At 29.8% G+C, this 22,541-nt stretch overlaps 1 protein-coding gene across 3 annotated transcripts in view; it reads left to right on the top strand.

Annotated features, from left to right (window-relative positions):
• Nucleotides 1-22,541, top strand: part of LOC123295270 (RNA-binding protein FUS) — a 45,332-nt gene that overhangs the window by 3,891 nt on the left and 18,900 nt on the right. The window contains exons 2-6 of one of the 3 annotated variants that reach the window (XM_044876549.1): nt 9,707-9,809; nt 10,655-10,751; nt 10,890-11,005; nt 11,082-11,624; nt 12,395-12,646. In XM_044876549.1, the coding sequence (XP_044732484.1) occupies nt 9,734-9,809; nt 10,655-10,751; nt 10,890-11,005; nt 11,082-11,624; nt 12,395-12,441 (879 nt within the window). In that variant the 5' untranslated portion in view covers nt 9,707-9,733 and the 3' untranslated portion in view covers nt 12,442-12,646. Of the gene's footprint in view, nt 1-9,706; nt 9,810-10,654; nt 10,752-10,889; nt 11,006-11,081; nt 12,225-12,394; nt 12,647-22,541 lie in introns of those variants that run through there. The other 2 variants (XM_044876550.1, XM_044876548.1) reach the window with 2 other exon arrangements.

The raw sequence follows: 22,541 nt of genomic DNA, 5'->3' as shown, positions 1-22,541 counted from the left end.
TTTACTCGAGCGTCGAAGAGACCTATTGGATTGCGAAGCTTAGATGATAAGAAGAAAAAAATATCATATAATATATACACTTTCATCGGTGGGGGGAGCGGCTATAAATTTTCAAAAATGTAAAAAAAAACAGTTGCATGGACATACTCGAGCGCATCAGATATTAATAGCATCCATGTCCTACGTTTTTTTGAAAACATACGTATGTTAATCTGATTGTTTCCATGATGGGGGTGGTCGCGCGTAAGGGTTGAAAACGGAAACAAAAAAAATTTAATCGAGCGCGTCAGATTTTCAAAGGGGATGTTAAGTGAACCTAAAAGAAGGCTCTTATATAATAATCTGACGATTTGGATGTGACCTAAACTCGCAGCCATTATAAGAATGTGCAAAAAAAAATCGCCATTTTGAAATACTCGAGCGCGTCAGATTAAGATATATATGGTTCATTTATATATCTTAAACGTGCTGTCTCATAATCTGACGATTATCTGGAGGGATTCGCCTAAACTGACAATGGAAAGAATTTTTTTTTGTATTTTTGTATTTTGACAGTTTTTTGTAAATTAGTTTCACCACAAAACACACACTTTACATTAATGTCACTCATAGTAACTTTTTTTCAAATTTTAATTCACATAATAAACATCAAAATCGCAAAATAATTTCAGGCGTTACAAATACGTTGTAAACAAAACCATCTGTGCAATCAGCTGTCATGGCGTCATGGCAACAGAACCCAAAGTGGGGACGGAGTGAGAGAGTCATAGATAGAGAAAGAGTGAGAGAGGAATAGAAACGCGAGAAGGGGAATACCGGCATCACGTAGCTGCATGCATTAAACTTTATCGATTATTTTTCCTTACTTCGGCTTACGGAAATCGTCAGATTATATATTATTTGTGAACGTTGAATTATTACCTTCAAAATAAAAAAAAATTTAGCCACGCTCGAGAAAGTCGAGATGACGTTTTTTTTTTACAAGTTTGTAACCCACCTACTTCTTATCGTCAATCGAAAATTGTCAGATTAGTGGAATATACACTTTTTAGCATATAACTAACTTACCCTACCTTAATCTGACGCGCTCGAGAATTTCAGATGATCAATTTTTTTTTACTAATCTGATCCTTTATCCTTGACGCGCGGCCACATATACGGGGCTAATACTTAGTGGAGGTATTTAATGGGGTACTAGGTTCCTCCCTGTATGTTAATCTGCCGCGCTTTAGTAAATCCCAAAATCCCCTCTTGGGCTCCCCTACTATAAGTTATCGTGTTCACAGACGGGCAGACAATCGGAAATGGACTAATTAGGTGATTTTATGAACACCTATACCAAAATTGTGTTCGTAGTATCAATAATTTTAACCGTTACAAACTTGGGACTAAACTAAGTGTACCTTGATACATATTACAAAAACAAGAAAAAAATTTTTTTCTATATTAATTACAAATTTAAATATAGCTCATACATCAGCATAAAACATAGGATAAAATTTATAAAGATACTGTCAGTTACCAGCCCGTTTCGATGGTAAATTTTATTTAAAAGCAAAGCATGCACTAAATAATTTGTATTAAGCACTAAATAATTTGTATTCATAATAAACAGTTTTTCGAGTGCTATGGGATTGGGATAAATGACAACGCGATGGCGAGTATCATGCTAGTTCTTGTATAAAATTAACATTGATAATGATAAAAAAATAAGTTTTTTATTAAGTGCCTCTGCATTATATTATAGGTCATCAAGAATAAGTAATAAGAAGCAGGCTTGCTACTTTTGTACAATAATAAAAGATTATTTCCTTTTGAGCAAGATAAATAATACAAAAAATAAATAAAATGGTGTGTGTAATTGAAAAACCTATTCAATTTTATAAATTTGAATAAAAGAGTTTATATTACTTAATTAGGACAAATAAAATATGATAATTTTATTTAGAATTAGTTTTATTTCAATTTCTTACAATTGAATATTTTAAAGGATATCTTTCGTAATTTCTATGTTATGTTTAAGATAAACAAGAAGAGTGTTTTGAAGTATGAAATATCTAAATTATAAGTGATTTACTAAGTGATATTTTACATTGTAAACAAAATAGCACCATTAGCCCACTAACTGAATAGGCATTTGGCTAATGCAGCCGTTTTCATGTAGAAAATAACATCTGGACCAATTTGAATTCAAGCCTGTTTGGAAAATTTGAAGCATCGAGCCAAGCTTGGAAACGAAATTTGGCTCAATCTCGTATCAGTATCGAATGATAACACCGTTTCAATGTTGGGTTTCAGATATTGACCTAAGCCGGGGTACAACTAAAAAAAATTTAATTTTGCATTTGTTATAGTGTCATGGTAGATACATGTATTTGAATGTAACATGTATTCATTAATTTTAATATTTATGCATATTTTTTAAGTATATTTACTATACGAGTTTGCCACCGACTGAGCCTGGGAGAAGTGACTGTGCTTCCTGCAAGTCCAGCGCTTTTGTTCACACAAACATCTTTGTACTGGGATAACTGTATAAAACATTAATACAAATTAACAAACACAATTAATGAAACAAACTTGTTTCATTAGCCTTCGCTAAAGCTTAAGCAAGGACTGGTAAACAAATGCTGTATCAAACTTGGGCAAGAGTTGACAAATCCAATCTTGACAAAGGCTTGCGCAAAGATTGGCAAACTAGGGCTAAGGCAGGTTGTATGTGGGTAAATTCAACAATAAATAATTCTGGCAAGAACCTTCCCTTTCAGGAGTTTAGTATCCTGTGACCTAACTGGATGGAACGCTTTTTCATATTACTGGGCAGTAACAAAGCAGCTAATCATTTGTCTATATCCTCTTCATTTCACTAATCGCTACCTACAATGATTGACGTCTGTGATTTTTCATTTATGGATGATTTATCAATTACCTCGACTGAATGTTTCCTGTAACTACTCGGGTATTAATACAAGATGTTTCTTAACTTTCAACAATTCGTTGCCTTAATATAAAAAACACTAGCTACATTGACTACTTCAGTCATTCTATCCAACACTTTTCTACTTCTGCCTTGATTAAGACTTAAAATAATTTTAGTGTTTGTTAAAATAGACAACTTATATAATTATATTTAAGTCTTTTTCTCGAGATTACAATGTAGTTCCGGCATTTATCACTAGATGAAGCCACATTCCAGAATATAAGTTTTCAAAGCCTACGTGCACAAACACCTACACACCCACACCCGAGCATCATAACGTTTTTGGGCTTAATTTTAAAGTAAAAATTATTCATTTTAGAATAGCATTCTCTATCCATTCCCTTCTTGTTATTCATGAATTTTGAAGCATGCACAATTATTATTAGCATTTAAAAGTAAAGCATTATCAAAAGCTTGAAATATTGACCTTTTACAATGAACTACAAAAAGTACAAAACTTGGGTCGATGATCGATAATAACTTCTAAGCATGCATATTACGTCGCAATCTATAATAAAGTGACGTTTGCCGAATATTGCTCTTTTGTAACCTTTATAAAATTCAAGTTTCAATTCAATTCAAACGTTATTATGATATACATTTCAAATCAATGTATCAATCAAACACAAAAATTTGACCTAAGATTAATAAAATATTCATAGAAATCAGATATATAAATAATATGATAAGGACATAATACTAATCAGTATCGTCACATTCGGAAAGAACACAATAGTTTTTAACATTTTGATAAATATCAATATGATGGCTATGTTAATAGTAGCTTTCATTAATTTTTGCATGATGTGTTCAGACGCTAGAACATATCATTATTTTTCTTCTTTGTCATTCAATAAAAAAATTTAAGTTATATTTTAAGTGTTTGGTTAGTTCTGAGTTTTCTTAAAAAAATGGGCCTTCTTTGTAACATATTAATTAAAAATTGTATGGCTACTTTTCAGGTACATTGTGATGTATGTGATCCCATTTCAATAAAGCCTGCCAAATAAGTCTTTCCTGTATTAACCCCATTATTAGATACCTTTCCTGTATCAAACTCAACTCAAAATTCCATGAGTACGAATTGAATTAGCATAAATCTTTCGTATGTTTGTTCGTATTTCTCAAACAATAAAGCTTAAATGAATTATAGTTCAATCCCCCTATTTGGAGGTCAATTTTTCTGAGGTACACACTTCGTGACCATGGGGAATAGGTGCGTAATGTTATCAAAAACAAAAATCCAAAAAAGTTATTTACACAAAAATTTACCAATATCTTTTTTGGTGGATTTTTAAAAGATTTTTGAAAAAAGGCGGTTATTTGCATCGTCTAAAAATTAAAGTAAGTGGTTATCCCACGCCATGAACATAATACCATATATGAAAACACTCATGGCGAACTGGTATCAATATGATAGGGTTTTCTTTTAGATCACTTATAAAATCAGACAATTTTTACAACCAATAAATAATAACTGTTTTTGTTAACTTTCTCCTCTTTCATTAACAATAGTTACGTCTATGGAGAAATGTGTATTCAAATTTCCAAACTTATAAAACTATTAATTGATTTTATGAATTATTTGATAACGTAAGAATCAAAGTTTATCAATATTTAAATATGTTATTCTTTTCAAAAAAATTACTTAAACTCATCAAAAGAATTTCGTAAGTTTAAAAAAATTATTGATATGTAACGTTTGTATCTTTTACGTCATTAATAGAAATTTTAAGGAGATAGGAATTCAATGTTATTAAAATACGTGCTTTTAAATTATTTGACAAATAAAGATTCATGAACCTGACTACTTATGCAAATCATACAAAATTTAACCTTTGAGGCTGTTTAAGGTAGTACCAGCATGAAATCACTTTTCGACAGATTTGGCCGAATTTTTTTTCTCGGGTTTATAATAGCTTTATTTATGAATTCCTAAAATTTCATAATTTTTGACCGTTTAGATCGCGAGATATTTAAAGACAAAGTTCGCGATTTTGAGGGTCATGTCCCATTTAAAGCATGTAAAATGTCCGGTCTCTCCAACTATTTTTTATGATATTATTATATATTGAAGAAAAAGTAGAAAAAAATGTTTATACAATACAATTCTAAAAAAAAAATTTAGAAATTAATTTTCACTTTCGAGATATTAATTTTGACGTAAATTGATCGAAATTGGGACGTTGGCATAATTATTTCCCATTTTAAACGGTCAAAATTTCTGAAACTTTGGGAATTAATAGTAAGCATTATTAAATTCTTAAATTTAATTTTTCGTTAAATTCTGTCGAAAAAAAAATTGTACCATTGCTTTAACATAGAAACTGCAAATACCATGCTGGAACATCCTTAAGGGATATGTTAACATTTTCATTGTGCAACTTTTTAAAATCTCATGCCAGCATTAACGAACTCGACCTCACTTTTTACGTTTTACGTTTACGTTTTTGAGTCAGATGGATAGACAGACAAACAACGAACTAATTAGGTGATTTTATCAACACTTGTACCAAAATTTTGTTGGTAGCATCAATATTTTAAAGCGTTAGATTCTTGGGACTAAACTTAGTATACCTTGATATATTTCATATACATGGTATAAAAATAAAATAAGGAATGTTAAAAATGAAAAATAATATTTTTGGTAGAAATATATTCCTTGACCACCCCCATTTAATTTAATTTAAGATTCTAAATCGAAATAAAGAAGGTTTTACAAAAAATGTTTTAAACAAAAATTGTATAGCATAATAAGTCAGTACTATATAGTTGGTCTAACAAGATCTTTTAAAATTCAACCCTCATTACTGGTAAGAGCTGGAGGGATAGTTTAAATTGGAAAGTTGTTCATCTTTACGTTCAGCAGAAATATAGAGAAAAATTATTTATATTCTTATTAGAAAAATAACTTTTAATACTAATTTTTATGTTATTTAGGGTTTACTTTTTATACCATGTATACGAAATATACCAAGGTATACCAAATTTAGTCCCAAGTTTGTAACGCTTAAAAATATTGATGCTATGAACAAAGTGTTCATAAAATCACCTAATTAGTCCATTTCCGATTGTCTGTCTGTCTGTCGTCTATCCGTCTGTCATCACGATAACTCAAAAACGAAAGAAGATATCAAGCTGGAATTTATAGCGTGCTAAGGACGTAAAAAGTGAGGTCGAGTTCGTAAATGAGCAATATTGGTCAATTGGGTCTTGGTTGCGTAGAACCCATCTTGTAAATCGTTAGAGATAGAACAAAAGTTTAAATATAAAAAATGTTCCTTATAAAAAAAAATAAACAACTTTTGTTTGAAAAATGTTTTCGTAAATATCACTGTTTACCCGTGAGAGTTCAAATTTTATAGTATGTATTATATGGAAATATCAGTTATATATGTGTGTCATTTATGTATGTGTAATGTGACAGAGTAATCAGCACAGTCTATACATAGTATTTCAACAATTAACTCAGTCAATTGTTTGCTTTCACTTGTTTAAACTATACATTTATCTCGTACCAGAAATGAGCAAGAACTATCTTATAAAAGACATCGAAGAAGTCCAGATTAAAGCGGACACTCTTTATATAAAACATGAGAGTTTGCTCATTTAACAGTAATTATATTTCCCATGTCGCTGAGTGATAAGTGATTCCGCCATAAATGATTTCAAAAGTATTATTATATTATATTATATTATATGTGTATATTTTAAAATAAAATTTTGATTTTGCAATACAATATACTTACCGTTTTTTTTTTTTTTTTGCAATATTTTTTCTGTGAATAATATATAAAGTCTATTATTATTATTATTATTTACAACAAATATTATTGAATCAATAAATAATATTTATAAAGTAAAAAAGCAACACACCCCCTATAATGAATATAAAATAATTATTTATAACGTGGCATCTATTATACATCTTATACAAGATGATGAAAAATTTATTGTGTATCTTCTCTCAAGTTCTAATAGATTAGTTAAAGCCTGATTATATGAAGTATATAAATAAAAGAGGTTATATGACATAGAGGTTTAAAAGCATAGGAAACGCAATAAGTGAATTATTGACCGTTAAAAAAGAGAGCGAAAAAAAGATCGTCTTCCCTCTTTGCCTGGCAGCCTGACAAAGCGCGAATATTAAGATTTTGAATTATTGTATAAAATACGTGCACACGTCTGTGTATTTCAAAGAGATAATATAAGACAGATGAAGACAGCTATAAGCGTACATTTTTTATGTCTCTCTCTATAACGATCAACCGTTTGGATAGTCACATTACGGTTCTATGTTATTACTTCTATGATATAAATTCAAATGCCAAACAATGGTATATCAAAATTTATTTTCCCATATTTTTGTTGAAACACTACAATAAATTTTTATTTGAACGAATAGAAAGAAACGAAAAAATTACACAGATGCCGGTACTCAAAGAAACGAAGAGGTTACATTTAATTTGTGCCACTCAGATAGAACAGTAGTGACCAAATTGGTTACGTCTTAGAATGGATATCTAGAGGACTTAAATTCAGGTCCCGACTTCTGTATAATTTTTTCGTTTCTTTCTATTTGTTCAAATGAAAATGTGTAACGTATGTTTTCCATTGAAGTGTACAGTCTCACCCTCATATGCTATGTGGCATAATGTGTTGAGATAGAAAAAGGTATTAAAAGTATCATGTATGAGGGACTTTGACTTATATAGTACACAAACATTAAAAATAAATTTAAGAATATAGTTTCATAATAAATAACACTACAGTAAATATTCCAGCGTAGGTTGTAAGGTGTCTAGGTCGACACCAATCCACATCAATAGATTTTTTTTAAATTCTGATTACTATGATGAATTCATAGATGGGTTTTAACACAAAATTTAAAAAATATCTTTTGATTTGATTACTATAGACAGTCAAAACAAAATTATTCTGATCAAAGGCAAATTGTCCGTAAGGCAAATGTCTAAGGGCGTAAAGTCACAATGGGGTGCACGCGTGGAAGTTTTTATACATAGAGCTAGTTATTATATAAGTACTAATTAAAATTTGTAATATATATCCGATAGAGGGGTGCCGATAAGATGCTTATCAAGGGTGCTCTCTACATTTAATCTGCCTTTGATAAAAAAAATGTTGTTTATTAATTTGCTCATCCAGTAGATGGGTATATATTGTACTCTCATGAAGTAGCACACCCAATGGTGTATGAAAACATCATCACACACCCTATAATACATAAGGAAAAATCTAATCAGAAATCCTCACATAACTTCCATATTTAAAACTTGGAATGTTTCAAAACCATGTAATGGCGTTAAGGCTTGATACCTCTTTTCGTTTTTGAGTTATCGTATTGACAGACGGGCACGGACAGGCGGACAACCGGAAATGAACTCTATAGGTAAATTTTATGAACACCTATACCAAAATTTAGTTCGTAGCATCAATATTTTTAAGCTTACAAACTTGGGACTAAACTTAGTATACCTTGATATGTTTCATATATACAAGGAATAATTACATTGCTTCCATCTTGCGCTCTTTAGAAAAAAAGTTACTGAAAATGTAACATTTTGAGCAATAATTACAGTTTAGTAAAAGTTTGGCGTCCTGCAAGTATAATATTAATTGTAATTTTTTTCTCTAAATAAATATTCTTCCATTAGACACCAAGTTTCCATGGCTTTTTTTCGTTATTCTGAGGCAGAAATGAGGCCTTATCGATACCCATTATTTAAAAGAAAATATTTTCTCTTTGTGGCAGCCGGTCTATTATTTACTGCAAATCCTCCATATCAACATCCCTTACATACAGATGTTTATACATACCAATTCGAATCTATTTAACGCACCTTTAATACATCACCCATTCGATTATAAAATACAAGCAAATAAAGCTCTTTCGAGCTTGCATATTTCTATATTATATTGTTGTTATAAATATTAAATTCAATTATTCCATTTTATAAAAATCAATACAATTACTTAACAATAACATCCATATTTTTAGTATTTTAAAATATAAAAAAAAAAGAGCGTGTAAGTGATTATCTGCTAAAATGATTCGTTACCCATGATACGATTATGGAATAAAATAAAAAAACTAAAATGGAGCCATCAACAAATTAATCGAAATGTAGAATTGTAGATATTCAAAATGATGGATTTATAAGACACAGTAGGTGCTTTCGTAAAATCGTACAGAAACAGTATTTCAGCCACTAAAGTATACCTTAAAAGCTGTAACAATTTTACTTCAAATAAATTAACAATATAAAAAATTAAAAACCAGGGCACCATTTGCTATAAAAATCTAGGACAACAAAAAGTTATATTCGCTGCTGGGTAGACAATTACTTACAAAACCAGTAAAAAACTCTATATTTGTGCAGGTTGTTGTCATATTTTCGATTTATACATTATAAGAATTCAGTATAAATTAATAATTTGAAATTATAAAGAATTTACAATTTTCCCACAGAATATTGAAGTTTAGAAGTATTGAATCTATTTACCGCAGTTTTATGACCTTTGTTTCATTTAAAAAAAGTTTTCACTGTTATTATATAAGATAAAAGCTTATGTTTGTCTTTCCAAATTTAACACATTTTGAACCAATATCACAAGTGCGCACACGAAATTAGTATTCGATATTTATTAAGGGTATATGTATAATTTTTTTTTATACAAATAAAAATTTATTTTTGTTTGTTTTAGTTGCTGAGCCCAAAGAACAAGACCAGAATGTCCGGATCAGAAATGTTTCTGGTTTTATCCGTATGTTTGGTTGTTTCATTTACACCATCAAATGCATATTCAAGTAAATATATTATAAAAATTATATTTATACAGCGCCCATTTTTTCCCTAAATAACCCTAGATTAAGTATTTGGTGATATGAGATGTTCAAACTTAGATATAAGATTCTTTTTTAATAATCACATTTTAATGATAAATCCCGAAAGCAGAAATTTCTGACACCATATTCTTCATTATCTATTGGAAACCCTGGGAATTTTTAAATGGTAGGCTTTTTAGACATCAAGCCCATTTTGATCTCCTGTCCTATTTCTGATGCTGTACGTGTTAATTTCTGTACGGCATTAATGGGTGGTACAGGGATGAGACACCAAGGGTCGTGACATTCATATTCTCACCGGTACTCACCTGTACCGCGCAAGCTGACGCTATGGTGCTTAAAATTACTTTTAAATACGGTAGTATCTTTTTCAAAATGATTGATGGTGGTTCATTTCACCCGAAAACATCCAGCATGGACTTGCTGTCTATTTGTGACAGTCTAAAACTGTAATATGAAAAATTTCGGGAATGTAATCTTTGCATCGAAAGAAGCAAACAATTTGAACATGTGGAATTAGAATTGCGGTAGTCTGCATGAACACTTCCCAAAATGGCTAACGGAATAAAGGAATCTGAGCTTGAGATAAATTTTAGATAACCCTGAAAAACAACATCAAATTCAAGATGTCTAAAAGATGTCCCCTTATAAGTTCAAAATTTGTATTTAAAAATGTTTCTGTATCTTAGTTAGCCTACAAGATTTATCCACTTATTGATTAAAATAATCTACCCTGTACCTTTTTAAATTTAAAACATTCTTATGTAAATTCCACCATTTGCATTGAAGTATTTTTATAATTTCAGAGTATGGACGAACATGTAAAGATATTGGTTGTTTAAACAATGAAGTGTGTATTATGAAAGAAGATCCTTGCACGTATAGTTCAAATGAATGTGGAAGGTAAGAAACTACACTAAAGAACAATGAAATAAAATAAAATTATTTATTTTTTAAATCATCCTTCTAGTATATCTTTAGGCTATAAAAATACATTTAATTTGAGAAACCAATAAAATTGTTGTTAAAATCAAATTACAGGTATCCAACTTGTGAGCGTACAAGCAGTTTGTCTTGTTCTACTTTTGATTGTCCCCCAGGGCAACAATGTCATTTAGAAAATGGTCAACCAAAATGTGTTAGCTCCCGAAGTGTTGGTTAGTATTTTCAAACAATTATCTTACTGTCATTGAAACTGCAGTATAATTCTTTTATGAATGTACCTTTTTTCAGCATCTCATGTTCCACAGAGTAATAGTGATAATAATCCTTCTGCACCTTTGTATCCTGGCCTACAACCAGATGGTACCACTTCACGTCCACGAACTGGAGTTGTGCTACCTAGTGGTCCTGGATACCAGGGAGGCCAACCTGGTTCAGGATATCCAGGGGGAAGTCCAGGATCTGGTTATCCAAGTGGTAATCGTGGTTCTAATTATCCAAGTGCAAATACTGGGGGATCTCAATATCCATATGGAGGAGGATATCCAAATCAAGGCTACCCTAGTCAAGGGGGTTATCCTAATCAAGGATACGGTGGAAGTCAAGGAGGATATCCCAACCAAGGGTACGGTGGACAACAAGGGTATGGTGGCTATGGAGGACAGCAAGGTTATGGTGGGCAACAAGGTTATGGTGGACAACAAGGTTATGGTGGACAACAAGGATATGGAGGACAACAACAATATGGAACACGATATGGAAATCAACCACCTGCTAAAGGAACTGGAAATAGTTTCACTGATCAACTAACAAATGGATTAAAAGTTGTAGCAGGTAATGTTTTTAAAGATTATTTAAGTAGAACCATCCAAAAACAAATTCAAGGATAACCAAAAACAATGATATTAATAAAGACTATAGTTAGAAATACGTAAACTGAGTCATTTAGTTTTTAAATTAATTAACACATAGGGGCCAATTAAAATGCATTTTTGTAATATACCAAAAAACAAAACAAAAGGATTCCATGACAAATATTTGTGATATCGATTTAGACATTTATAATAAACGTTGCAGCAATCTGGGCACTAATTCACATAGTTCTAATTATGTAATCATTACTCACTACCGCTTTGATAATTACGCCCATATGGCTTTGTATCCGTCACCTTAACGATTCATGCACTAAAAAGAATGACTGTAAAATTATCGGTAAAATTCAATGAAAAAAAATTATCAAAACACTACTTTACACTTCATTCAATACCAATATTCGGCATACTTTACTCAACCAGAAAATTGCTAGGTGTATCTTCACCCACAAAGAGACCACAAAAGTACAAAGAATTTCGACGGACTAATTTTAATTAGTTAAAATAATATTTAAAAAAAGTTTTAGGTTTAGTTTTTTGTGGTTCACACGCATAAATTCAGAACTATGATGCTCGAACTATTTACAAATCCTATTCTTCTTCGTCTTATAAATATTAATTGTGCCAAATATTATTTATTATAATAAATGTAAAATAATTTTATTGCAATAAGTTTTTAAAACATGTATAAATATGATTAAAAATAATAAATTTATTTTCTCATATTCTCAGGACTATTATTTGCATTATACGTTCATCGTAAAGTCAGTCAAGTTTGAAATTTGAATGAAGAAAAGTGATAAAACAACGAGTATAATATTGTGTATTAACTTTCTTTTACCTATAATAGTTAAAAATTTTCTAATTTAAAAAGTTTGTCACGAAGCGATTGTGATTACAACGAGGATATTAAAAATTTGAATATATATAGAACGAAAATACATAGGTATCTACCTATTTTATTATCAAAATCACAGGTATAACTTGAACAATTGCTACCATTTTAAAATACATAGTTTTGATTTTAACTATAAAAAGTTTTTAAATCAATTTTTATAAATATATATGTATACTCGTTGTTTTCACTATCGATTCGAATTTCAATTTATTTTTACTTTTCAGGTTAATAACTTCGAAAATTGAATTTTATTCTACAAATATCATATCTTTTATTAGATTTTATATATATGTTATTATTTGGATGTTGAAGTTTTTATGTCATAAAAATTGAGTTTAAAATGACCATTGTTACAAATCATATAAATGGTAGTATTTTTGCTGTTTATTTTTTGAAAATTGTAATCTATAGGAGAGCTCTGGTCATCAAATTTTGTATTTGTTACCTCTATAAGCAGTAGTAAATTTACAAGGTGGGCCATTTTAATCAATACACCTAACTATATCTCGTTGTATTGTTAGCCAATCAAAAAATAACTTAAACAAAATTTACAGAGGGAGGACATCATGTCCTGACATCAGACTTTCGATTAAATGCAATAATGATATATTTTTCCATAGTCGCATCTCCTCCGAAGCTAACGATTTTCGAAAAAATGTTTTAAACAAAAATTGTTAATTTTTTTATGTGGATCAACTTTCTAATTTAAAATGTTATTCTTAACGTTTAGGATCCCCCGTCAAACTCTGCAACATTTGTTTAGTTATTTTTTGATTGGTTAACTACAAAACGAGATATTTAGGTGTATAGATTAAAATGGCCCACCCTGTTAATTTTGGTGCCATATTTTATCGCTTCTGGCTCGGAGAAAGGTAAAGAATATTACAGTGTTGACTTAAATGAAGGTAAATATGCGTTGATAAAATACAGAATTTTCCCGGTTTAAACAGCCAAGCTAAAAATATAATTCTTTATCTAGTCAAACTGATTAACTTCTCTCTCTCTCTACATGACAGATGCGAGAAAATGGTGCTCCTTGAGCTACGTGCATTGTCCTCAGCTTATGGACAATAAAATTAATTTTGAATTTTTTTTGTTTGTGCTAAATCCAAATCCCAGGTCAGATAACTTAACTACCGTGCTCACTTTGTGACCTAAAGAAAATATGAACCTTGTATTACAAAAATCATACATACCATTTGTTAACAAAATTTATAAAAAAGGAAAAAATGAATTTTTACACATTTAAATTACATTAAAATAAAATCCCTTAGTAAGATTTCAGACCGGATTCGGATTCAGCACTTTTTGATCTTTTTAAATACATTTCATGAATTAAGTCTCCCAGTTTATAGTTACCCTTGCAGATAACCATTTTGTCTATGATCTAAATAGACATTTTTTGAAAATTATAGTGATACAAGTGTACTTAATATAAAGAAGCCTAAATGTTAATTACCTCATAATTTAATTAAAAACAGAGTATCTCAAAATAGTGGCATTTTAAGCATCCAAAAATTCACTTTTTTATCAGTCATTCAAAATATTTTATTTTGTGGACAAATGTTCTAGCTTCCACAACATTTAAAGACATAATTTTTGTAAAATGTCCACAATATCAATATAATTTCCTTTCTAGAGTCTTCATTTGTTATTTTTCGTAGATATTTACTTTCATCCGTGGATAATACCAAAAAGGAAAGTTCAACAGTTTCTACTCACCACAGAAAATTTTTTTTTTAATATACGTACATATTTTAGTTGATAAATACCGTTGATCTTTTCAATTTTGGGTAAGTTTCAGGCTAAAATGTACGCCAGTAAACAGTCAACAATTGAAGACCTCAAAAAAGAAATGTCCGAAAACATTAAGTTGCATTTGTAATAAGAATATTATGGAAAAATCTGTAAAAAAGTTTATATTTAAAATTTTTTGGATGTTACACATTTTCAATGTCATCACTTGAAAAAAAGAAAAGATTATCAAAATTCTTGGATTAAAAAGATTTTTTGGATAATTAAAATGCTGGGGTATTTTGTGACACCAAATAATGCAGTATTTCAGAAGTATTTTTGGAATTTGAATGTAGTGCCTTCTTAGTTCAAGTTTCGTGTAGGAATATTAAAATATAATATATGTTATTAGTTATTAAGGAATTTTAAAAAATGGATGTAATATTTTTTAAAGATTCGAATTTAATAATTTATGTCATTAATAAAGAATTATTATTTGAATTAAATTTAAAAAAATTATTGTCTTCACCCAAGAAAATAATTTAGAAAAAATATTCAGATTCCCCACTCTAGCCACCCTAATTAGTACTTTTTTTGGCAAATTAGAATAAATACAAATTCGCATCTTTAAATACAGTCCATTAGTAGTAAGTAGGTATTAGTGATGTCACGAACATTCGCATTTTTTTAACATTGGCATTCGCAAGAAACGATGCGACTGTTTTGCGAATGTTTTTGACTAAATTAAAACAAACTTAAGTTTGCTTTTAATGAACTTATACGGTGTGTTTTTTTAATTCGATTTGTTTTTGATGGACTAATACGATTTTTTCGCTAATGAAGAATTAATTATACACAACAATTTGCGAGCGCTTCTTTTGAAAATTAGCATTCGCAAATATTGAAAATACACATTCGCATTCGCGAAAGTACAAAACATTCGTTCCATCACTATAGTAGGTAATATATTAAATTTTTTCAAATCAACTATCCATGTCATTATTAACGAACAAATTTATATTATTTCGCTGAGAACAAGGAAATATTCAGTTTATATTTTAGAAATTTGTGATAATTTTTCAAGGGTATTATTGTTTTTTTTTTTGAAATTTCATCTAATAAAAAACATTTTTAACAAATCATAATAATTATTTAAATTTTTTAAATTTTAACAAATGAAAAATTAACAGGCTCTTGTCTTGTTAGAATGAAAAAGACTCCAGGATAATTTGTATGCAAAGTATTTTACTAACCGGATTTATAAGAAGTCAAGTTAATTCATTTAAAAACTCGACGTATGATGCTTCTAAATTTTTCTGTCATGGTTTGCAAAGCGGATCAATATGTTTTAGTGTTTCTATCTTCGCTCAGAACTTCGCTCTTAAACTGCTAATTCTTAACGGAAAACTAAAAGCTATATTCCATCACAACCGTTTGTCGGAGCAGCGGAAGAAAAATGGAAATATATGTACGAACACTTTTCTTAAACAAACATGTATTGATAAGTTATTATGCAACGCTACTAAGAATAATGCAAATCCTTTGACGTTCTATAAGTAATTGTTTGATCAACCGATAATTAAAAAAGAAAAATTTATTAGCGCAAGAAATTTTTCCTTGACTCATCAAGAACAATTTTTTGTTCCTTTTTAATATTCTCGTGTCAAGAAAACCATTTCTTCTTTGTATGGATAAAGTTAGTGAAAAACATCAAAAGCGTCAGATACCTATGGCAGAAAACACAAAACAAGGAAATTTTGTTCGGAGAAAACTGTAGACACTCTGTTCAATATTATAATTGCTTTGTTATTTACTACAATGAAGTTTGTAGCAAAGTGATGTTATATGACTTGGCTAAATTTAATTTAAAAATTTTATGATCAAAATTTTTACATCCAAAGAAAAAAATAACTAATCATACATTATTATATATAATAATAATATGTAATGTATATAATATTTTTACGATGTTTTTACGAACACATAACTTTCATAATATTTATATATTAAACAACATAAACTAAAAATATTTATGTACTTAGGGAGCAAAGTAAAGGTATTAGGTGTATAACATTGTAGGTATATAAGAAGTAATAAAACTTAAGATGCCAATATCTTCATCGAAAGCATTCGATTGCACAACAAAATTACATATGGGATTTTATACCTACATATAAATACAATATCTAGAAATAAAACATATTTAAATAGACGTGTAATATCAGGTTTTATATAATACTATTGTCATTTCTGACATAGATGATCTGTAAATAGCAATGATCATTCAATGTGTTTTGCTGTTTCCTATATACAGTTTTGTGTTACCTATGCACTTAGGTTACATGTCATATAGCATGCACAAGATGCTACAAAAAAGCTTTAGCATATTTAAATATAAGAGATATTGTAATAATCTCAAAGCTATCAACCTCAATATTTTATTGAATCTGACAAATTGTTCTAACAACCTATGTAGAATACTTTATTCGAAGGGCAGCATCCTTTTTGGCCTGAACTGCTACATCGGTGTCCAACTTTTCTCCTAGAATTTTAGCCGAATATTTGATTTGAATTAATTATCTGATTAATTTCACTGTATGATATTTTTGATATCTTGTATAATAAACCCAGTTTTGCCATAATAAAAAAAAAATTAAATAAGTAAATATCCTTCAAATAATTTAAAATAAAAGTTTCCAGAATTGTCGAATTTACCTGAATATGAAATCAAAAAAATTTCTTTATTTACTGAACTCTGGAGCATTTAGGTTGATATCGGGAGCTGGAGAAACTATAAAATATCTGGAGTCTTCCAATCAAATCTGGAGAGCTATGTTTAGTAGAAAATCAATCTTTAAAATATTTGCAGCATGGTATATTTGCAGTTCCTATGCTAAAGCTATGGTAAAACCCACTTTTCGTTTAAAACGCGAGATAATTAATGCCTAAGTTCATAATTTTGATAATTTACGTCAAAATTAATATCTCGAAAACAAAAGGACGTGGTGCTATTTTTTTTCTAAAAACATTCCTTTCCTACTTTCTCTCTTACTTTTTTTTTCTCTTCTATCGAGATAATTTTTTTTAATATCGTAAAAAATAGCTTGGAGGACAGAGACTTTTACATGATTTGATGTTTTACATGATCTCCCGATCTAAACAACCAAAATTCAAAATTCTGTCAAAAAATAGGCCAAACCTCTCGACAAGTGCTGGAAATTTCTGTATGATACCGTAGATGATTGATTGAACATTCTTTAGAAAAACTAATGAAATTCCGTGTACCTAAAGAAAATTAATATGATTTTGAATTTATTTCTAATGTTTTAATGTTAGTAGATACCTAGGCTGAACGTATGGTGCAATTTTAAGAACATTCTGCATTCTGTCACTAAGCACAATAATATAGAATATATTTTCTTTTGTTGGTATTATAGTATTTTCACTGTTGGTGTTAAGGGGAAAACTTTTATGTTCAAACGAAAAGCTTGTGTTGATAATGTATATAGTATTGCTTATCAGTACATAGGTACATATGATGAGTTTTCTTTTAGCTTTATATGTATAAATTGCAGTAGAGTTTTTGCTTTATTTTTTCAAATATTGCAAATCAATAAAAATGTGAAAATTGTGATGTGTTATAAAAAATATTGTGTCGAATATATTTTGATTGAACTTCTTTATGATATAATCTTGTTGAAGTGAAAGGTTCGATTCGTTTCTTTTTAATTGTACCAAATTTTGGCCACAGTTGGAGTGGTTTGCTATGGTATGCCTACGCTTATGGATTTTATATTTAATCTCGTCGTATGTAATAGACATAGCTAGCTTAGTAATAACAGTGCTATTTTTCATACTATCCGTGTTTGGTAATATGATAAATAATTATACATACCTATTTATAATATGGGATTTCAACGCTTATATGTAAGCGCCACGAGTAACAAAATGTAAAGCATACCTGTTAGGCTCAGCTACTGATCTCTATATAACTGGATAGAGGATAGAAGATAGAATGAGTGGTTGAGAACCAAATAAAACCATTCAATGCTTTTATTTTTTTTTTTAGTTCTAGCCACTCATTTGGTGGCGCTATTTTCAATACATGGGATCCTCTATTCAGGTATAAAGAGATGAGTGGGCACAGCAAATTTTTTCCTTTTAATAAAGAAACAACATATACTTAGGTAGGTACTTCATTTTATATTTTAATGTGCTGTGCAATATTTTGTCTCCTAGTCTTTTATATTTGCGATATTTCCTACTTAATTACATAAATTTTGTAGTTTGTATTGTTTTAAATTTTTTACATATAATTATATATTTTTTCATACAAATTTAGTGCCTTAAATTATATTTCTTTGCGAGCTAACACATATAGTTCTTTTTACTATCGCTAGATAGGGTCTTTCGTACCATTAAAATCCCATGATTCATCACCTGGGAACCAAAAGCATTCCTCCACCCCGCGAGCATCCTTGAACCAACGTGCGATTATCCATATGAAAACATAAAACTTTCATACATATTTTCATACAAAAAAGTTTCGATGTTTCACATCTGCCAGTCATCCCACGTTTACTTCTAAATCCCATTTAAAATAATAATATAAAATATTTTTAAATACAGACATTTGAAATGAAAATAATAAAGAAATTCTTCCAAGTTAAAACTTGATGGAATTTGTGCTTAATCCGCAAATTTTAAAAGCATTCGGTTAAAACCGTATCGTAACATAAACCGTAACATAATCACAAGAATAACAACAACTTTAAAGAATAGTGTACATGACGTTAAATGCTGGAGGTAAAAACTGAGATACTTAGAGGTAAAAACTGAGAAATAATGCTGTCACATTACATTATACACTTATTTATTAAAAAATATAATTGAATTATTGAAAGCTTTAAAACAAATTGTTTTTAAAAATACTGAGAATATTTACGCAAGTAAACTGTATTATATACAGTGTTGAATTTATATGTAGGTATAGGAATTTTTTAAGGCTTGTAAAATAGTTAATAGTACAAGAGCTGGCAACGTTTTCGAAAGTCTATTTTAGGATGGCTGAATTTCGAATTTTTCTTTCCTTATTGAAATCTGAGAGCGGTTGCGTGCGTTATATGGATGCAAGCTAGTAAAGCAATCGAATTTCTGCCTAGAAAATTAAAATTACATTATTTAACTATAAAACTAAATCATGTTAAAATTACAGCCCCACTGAAATGATTGAAATACGTTTTTCTTATACATTTTAAAGTAATTTTAAAGGACCCTGTAATATTAGATAGGAAAATGGATAAAATGTTCTTTGGATCATTCTGATTAAAAGCTCTCTCGGCCACAAAAAATTTTAACGAGTAGTTTTCGAGCTATGGGGTATCAAAGCTACGAATATATTATAGTTTCAGTATATGACTAGTAGAATAGATTTCTGTTAAACTTTTTCAAACTGCACCAAAACGTTCTTCAGAAATCAATTGAAATCAATTTTTCGTAAAGTTGCTACCTTGCAATCCTTGATAATATTATCTTACAAACATTATTATATGTTTGAAGCGACGATTGCTGTTGTGTAAGTTCATAGATAATGATTGTATTTGATGAAAATCTGATCAACTTTTCTTTCCCTAGCTGTGATCAAATATTTTATACTTATACTTACTTATAAGTAAAGTATTTAGTCAATTTACTACTGATGCGGCGTTTAAGAGTAAATGTTTTACAAACTTCTCTTACGAACAGAAAAATGGGAAGAGGTGTTTGTTGTTTGTCTTGATGGTGGAAAGTGAAAAAAATATATTTCTTCATAAAATAAATTATTATTTATATACCTATACAGCATTATCATCGTCGTCTCAATTTATTGACAAAACCTAGAATATAAATACATCAAGGCGAAAAATATACTTTTAAAAGGGTATGCGGTGATATTATATTTTATAATAATAATGATTTTTAGAAAAGTTATATAGTATATTATGATTATACTTCTAAGAAAAGTCAAGAACCTTTTTTCTATCAAATTTGAACAAAATTATTATATTTTCTAAATATTTTAAAAGATTCGTTGTTTGTTTAGAAGAATGAAATTTGACCTTAGTGGCGTACGAAAATATTGGCATAAAGTCTGCAATTAAGTGTTCAATAACGTACTATTCAAAATATCAATTTTCATACTTTCGATAAGAACCAAGAAAATTGCAGAAAATTGTCGTGTTCACACAATATAACGTTCTTGTTTCAACCCTTTGCCCCCTTGCAACCTTTATGATTATGGTTTTCCGATGCTAGATGTTTGTAAAAAAAAACTGAAAACCAGAAAATAAGGCAATTCATTCTCATCACCTCTTACCACCAATTAAAAATTTATTCATATCCAAATTTCTGAACATTCCATGCATGTTAAAATAGCCGAGAATTATAGTAAAAATCAACTGCTAATATCCTTAGCATAATCTCAAAGTGAAAATGAAAGTTAATTGGCAATATCTTATTATGTAATATATAATATCGTAAGGGTAGTTTTTACCTTGACAAACATGGAGTAGGACTCTGCAAGATAAAGTATAAAGGTTTAGCATTTATGTGAATAATATTTAGTTCTGTCACTGGAAGTGGAAGATTTGGTATTGATGGAAACAAGTTTAATTTGATTTGAAAATTACTATCTACCATAGAAGTGTTAATTTCATGGCTAATGGGATGCAGACATGTTGCGTTCCATAAGCATTTTTGGAGCTATAATTTTTTTAATGGAAGTAATATGAAAGGAAACAATTTGAATGGTCTTGAAATATTTCTTATATGTTAAATCTTCTGTGAATTATATTTTTTTCTGTATTATTTTGTAATGAAAAAGGGCGCAATATTGTAAGTGGGCCTGTTGTCATCTGGTAGTCTTTTGTCTAAATCTGCAGAGAGACACCTTCAGAACAGCACCATTCCAAATAGTAAAGAATTGTTATATGCAATCTCTCCCAACCTTCTACGTTAATAAATTAAGGAGTACAATCTGGACAATAATGGTTATTTTTTCGAACTATTCTATGTAAAGCAAATAGTTATATTAGAAAATATATAATAACTACTTTTGTTCCAGACTAATTGATCAAATTCAGTCAAAACCAATTATGAACAAAAACAATAAAAAAAATACAAATAAAATGTGTAATACTCTCTCTAAAAATAATAAGACCATAGTTTTACAAATAAATATGCCAGAAAAAAAAAACAAGTAGGTACCAAAATGTAGTATAAATTTATTTTTATACAGTGTCGAAACAATCTGTGTGGATATCATTTATATGTACACATATACACACCACCCCTAAAACCATTCCATTGATTGCGAGCGAATTCTGTTGAGTGGTAGTATATTTTACACTCTTGTATTTACACATTAAGATAGAGTGTCTCTTATATGATTAGTCGACGTATGCCTAGAAACAAAAATACAAGCCACTTACAACAAGTATACAATTTATGCCTGGAATTGTTAGGAAAATTCTAAATCAATCGATCTTTCTCTGATAATCGATCGGCTATATTATTCTAAGATTAAAAAGAGTCTGGCCACAGTGACGGATTAGCCATGTAGCAAGAGAAGTAAATGCTACAGGCTAAAGGCATATGGGGGCCCACAAGTAGATTTACGAAGGCTAAAAAAACATACATACATACACACAAACCCGTTATAGAATTTGCTACAGGTCCCGCGCTGACTTAATCCGGCACTGCCTGACCGCCTGAGTTAGAAACTTCATTCCGTCAAATTATTTTTGGATTATCCGAAGTCCTTAAACCAAGAACATATATATTAAGGACATGAAACCTCTTATGCCGAGGTATAAGCGCACGTGGCTGAATTTAAGGCGACTATCTGGTGGGGTCTAGTCATCGCGTTGCTTACTTTGTACTGCGCATCCGGCTATCCAAGTAATTGAAAACAATTAAAATTGTTCAATTGATTGTAAACAAAAGACAGCCGGATGAGCAGTACAAAGTACGTAACGACCGACCCGCCCAGATAGGTGCATTTTTTCTTACTACCCTTTCCACATCTAGTTTAACGTCCTTAATATATATATTCTTGCCCTAAACCTTAGGTGTAACTGCGTCGGTACAGTTACATTGGCTTGAGGGGCAATACACTTACACCATTACTCAGTAGTTGTTAAGCGGGTTTAATAACTCAGGTCAAGAAATTGCCTCTAAATGCGGTTATATGATTGTTGACAAGAATCA

This window comes from Chrysoperla carnea, chromosome 3, assembly GCF_905475395.1.
Source record: "Chrysoperla carnea chromosome 3, inChrCarn1.1, whole genome shotgun sequence".
Taxonomy (NCBI): Eukaryota; Metazoa; Arthropoda; class Insecta; order Neuroptera; family Chrysopidae; genus Chrysoperla; species Chrysoperla carnea.
Note: the sequence above shows the minus strand (reverse complement) of the source record. Positions and strands in the feature narration are given on the sequence as shown.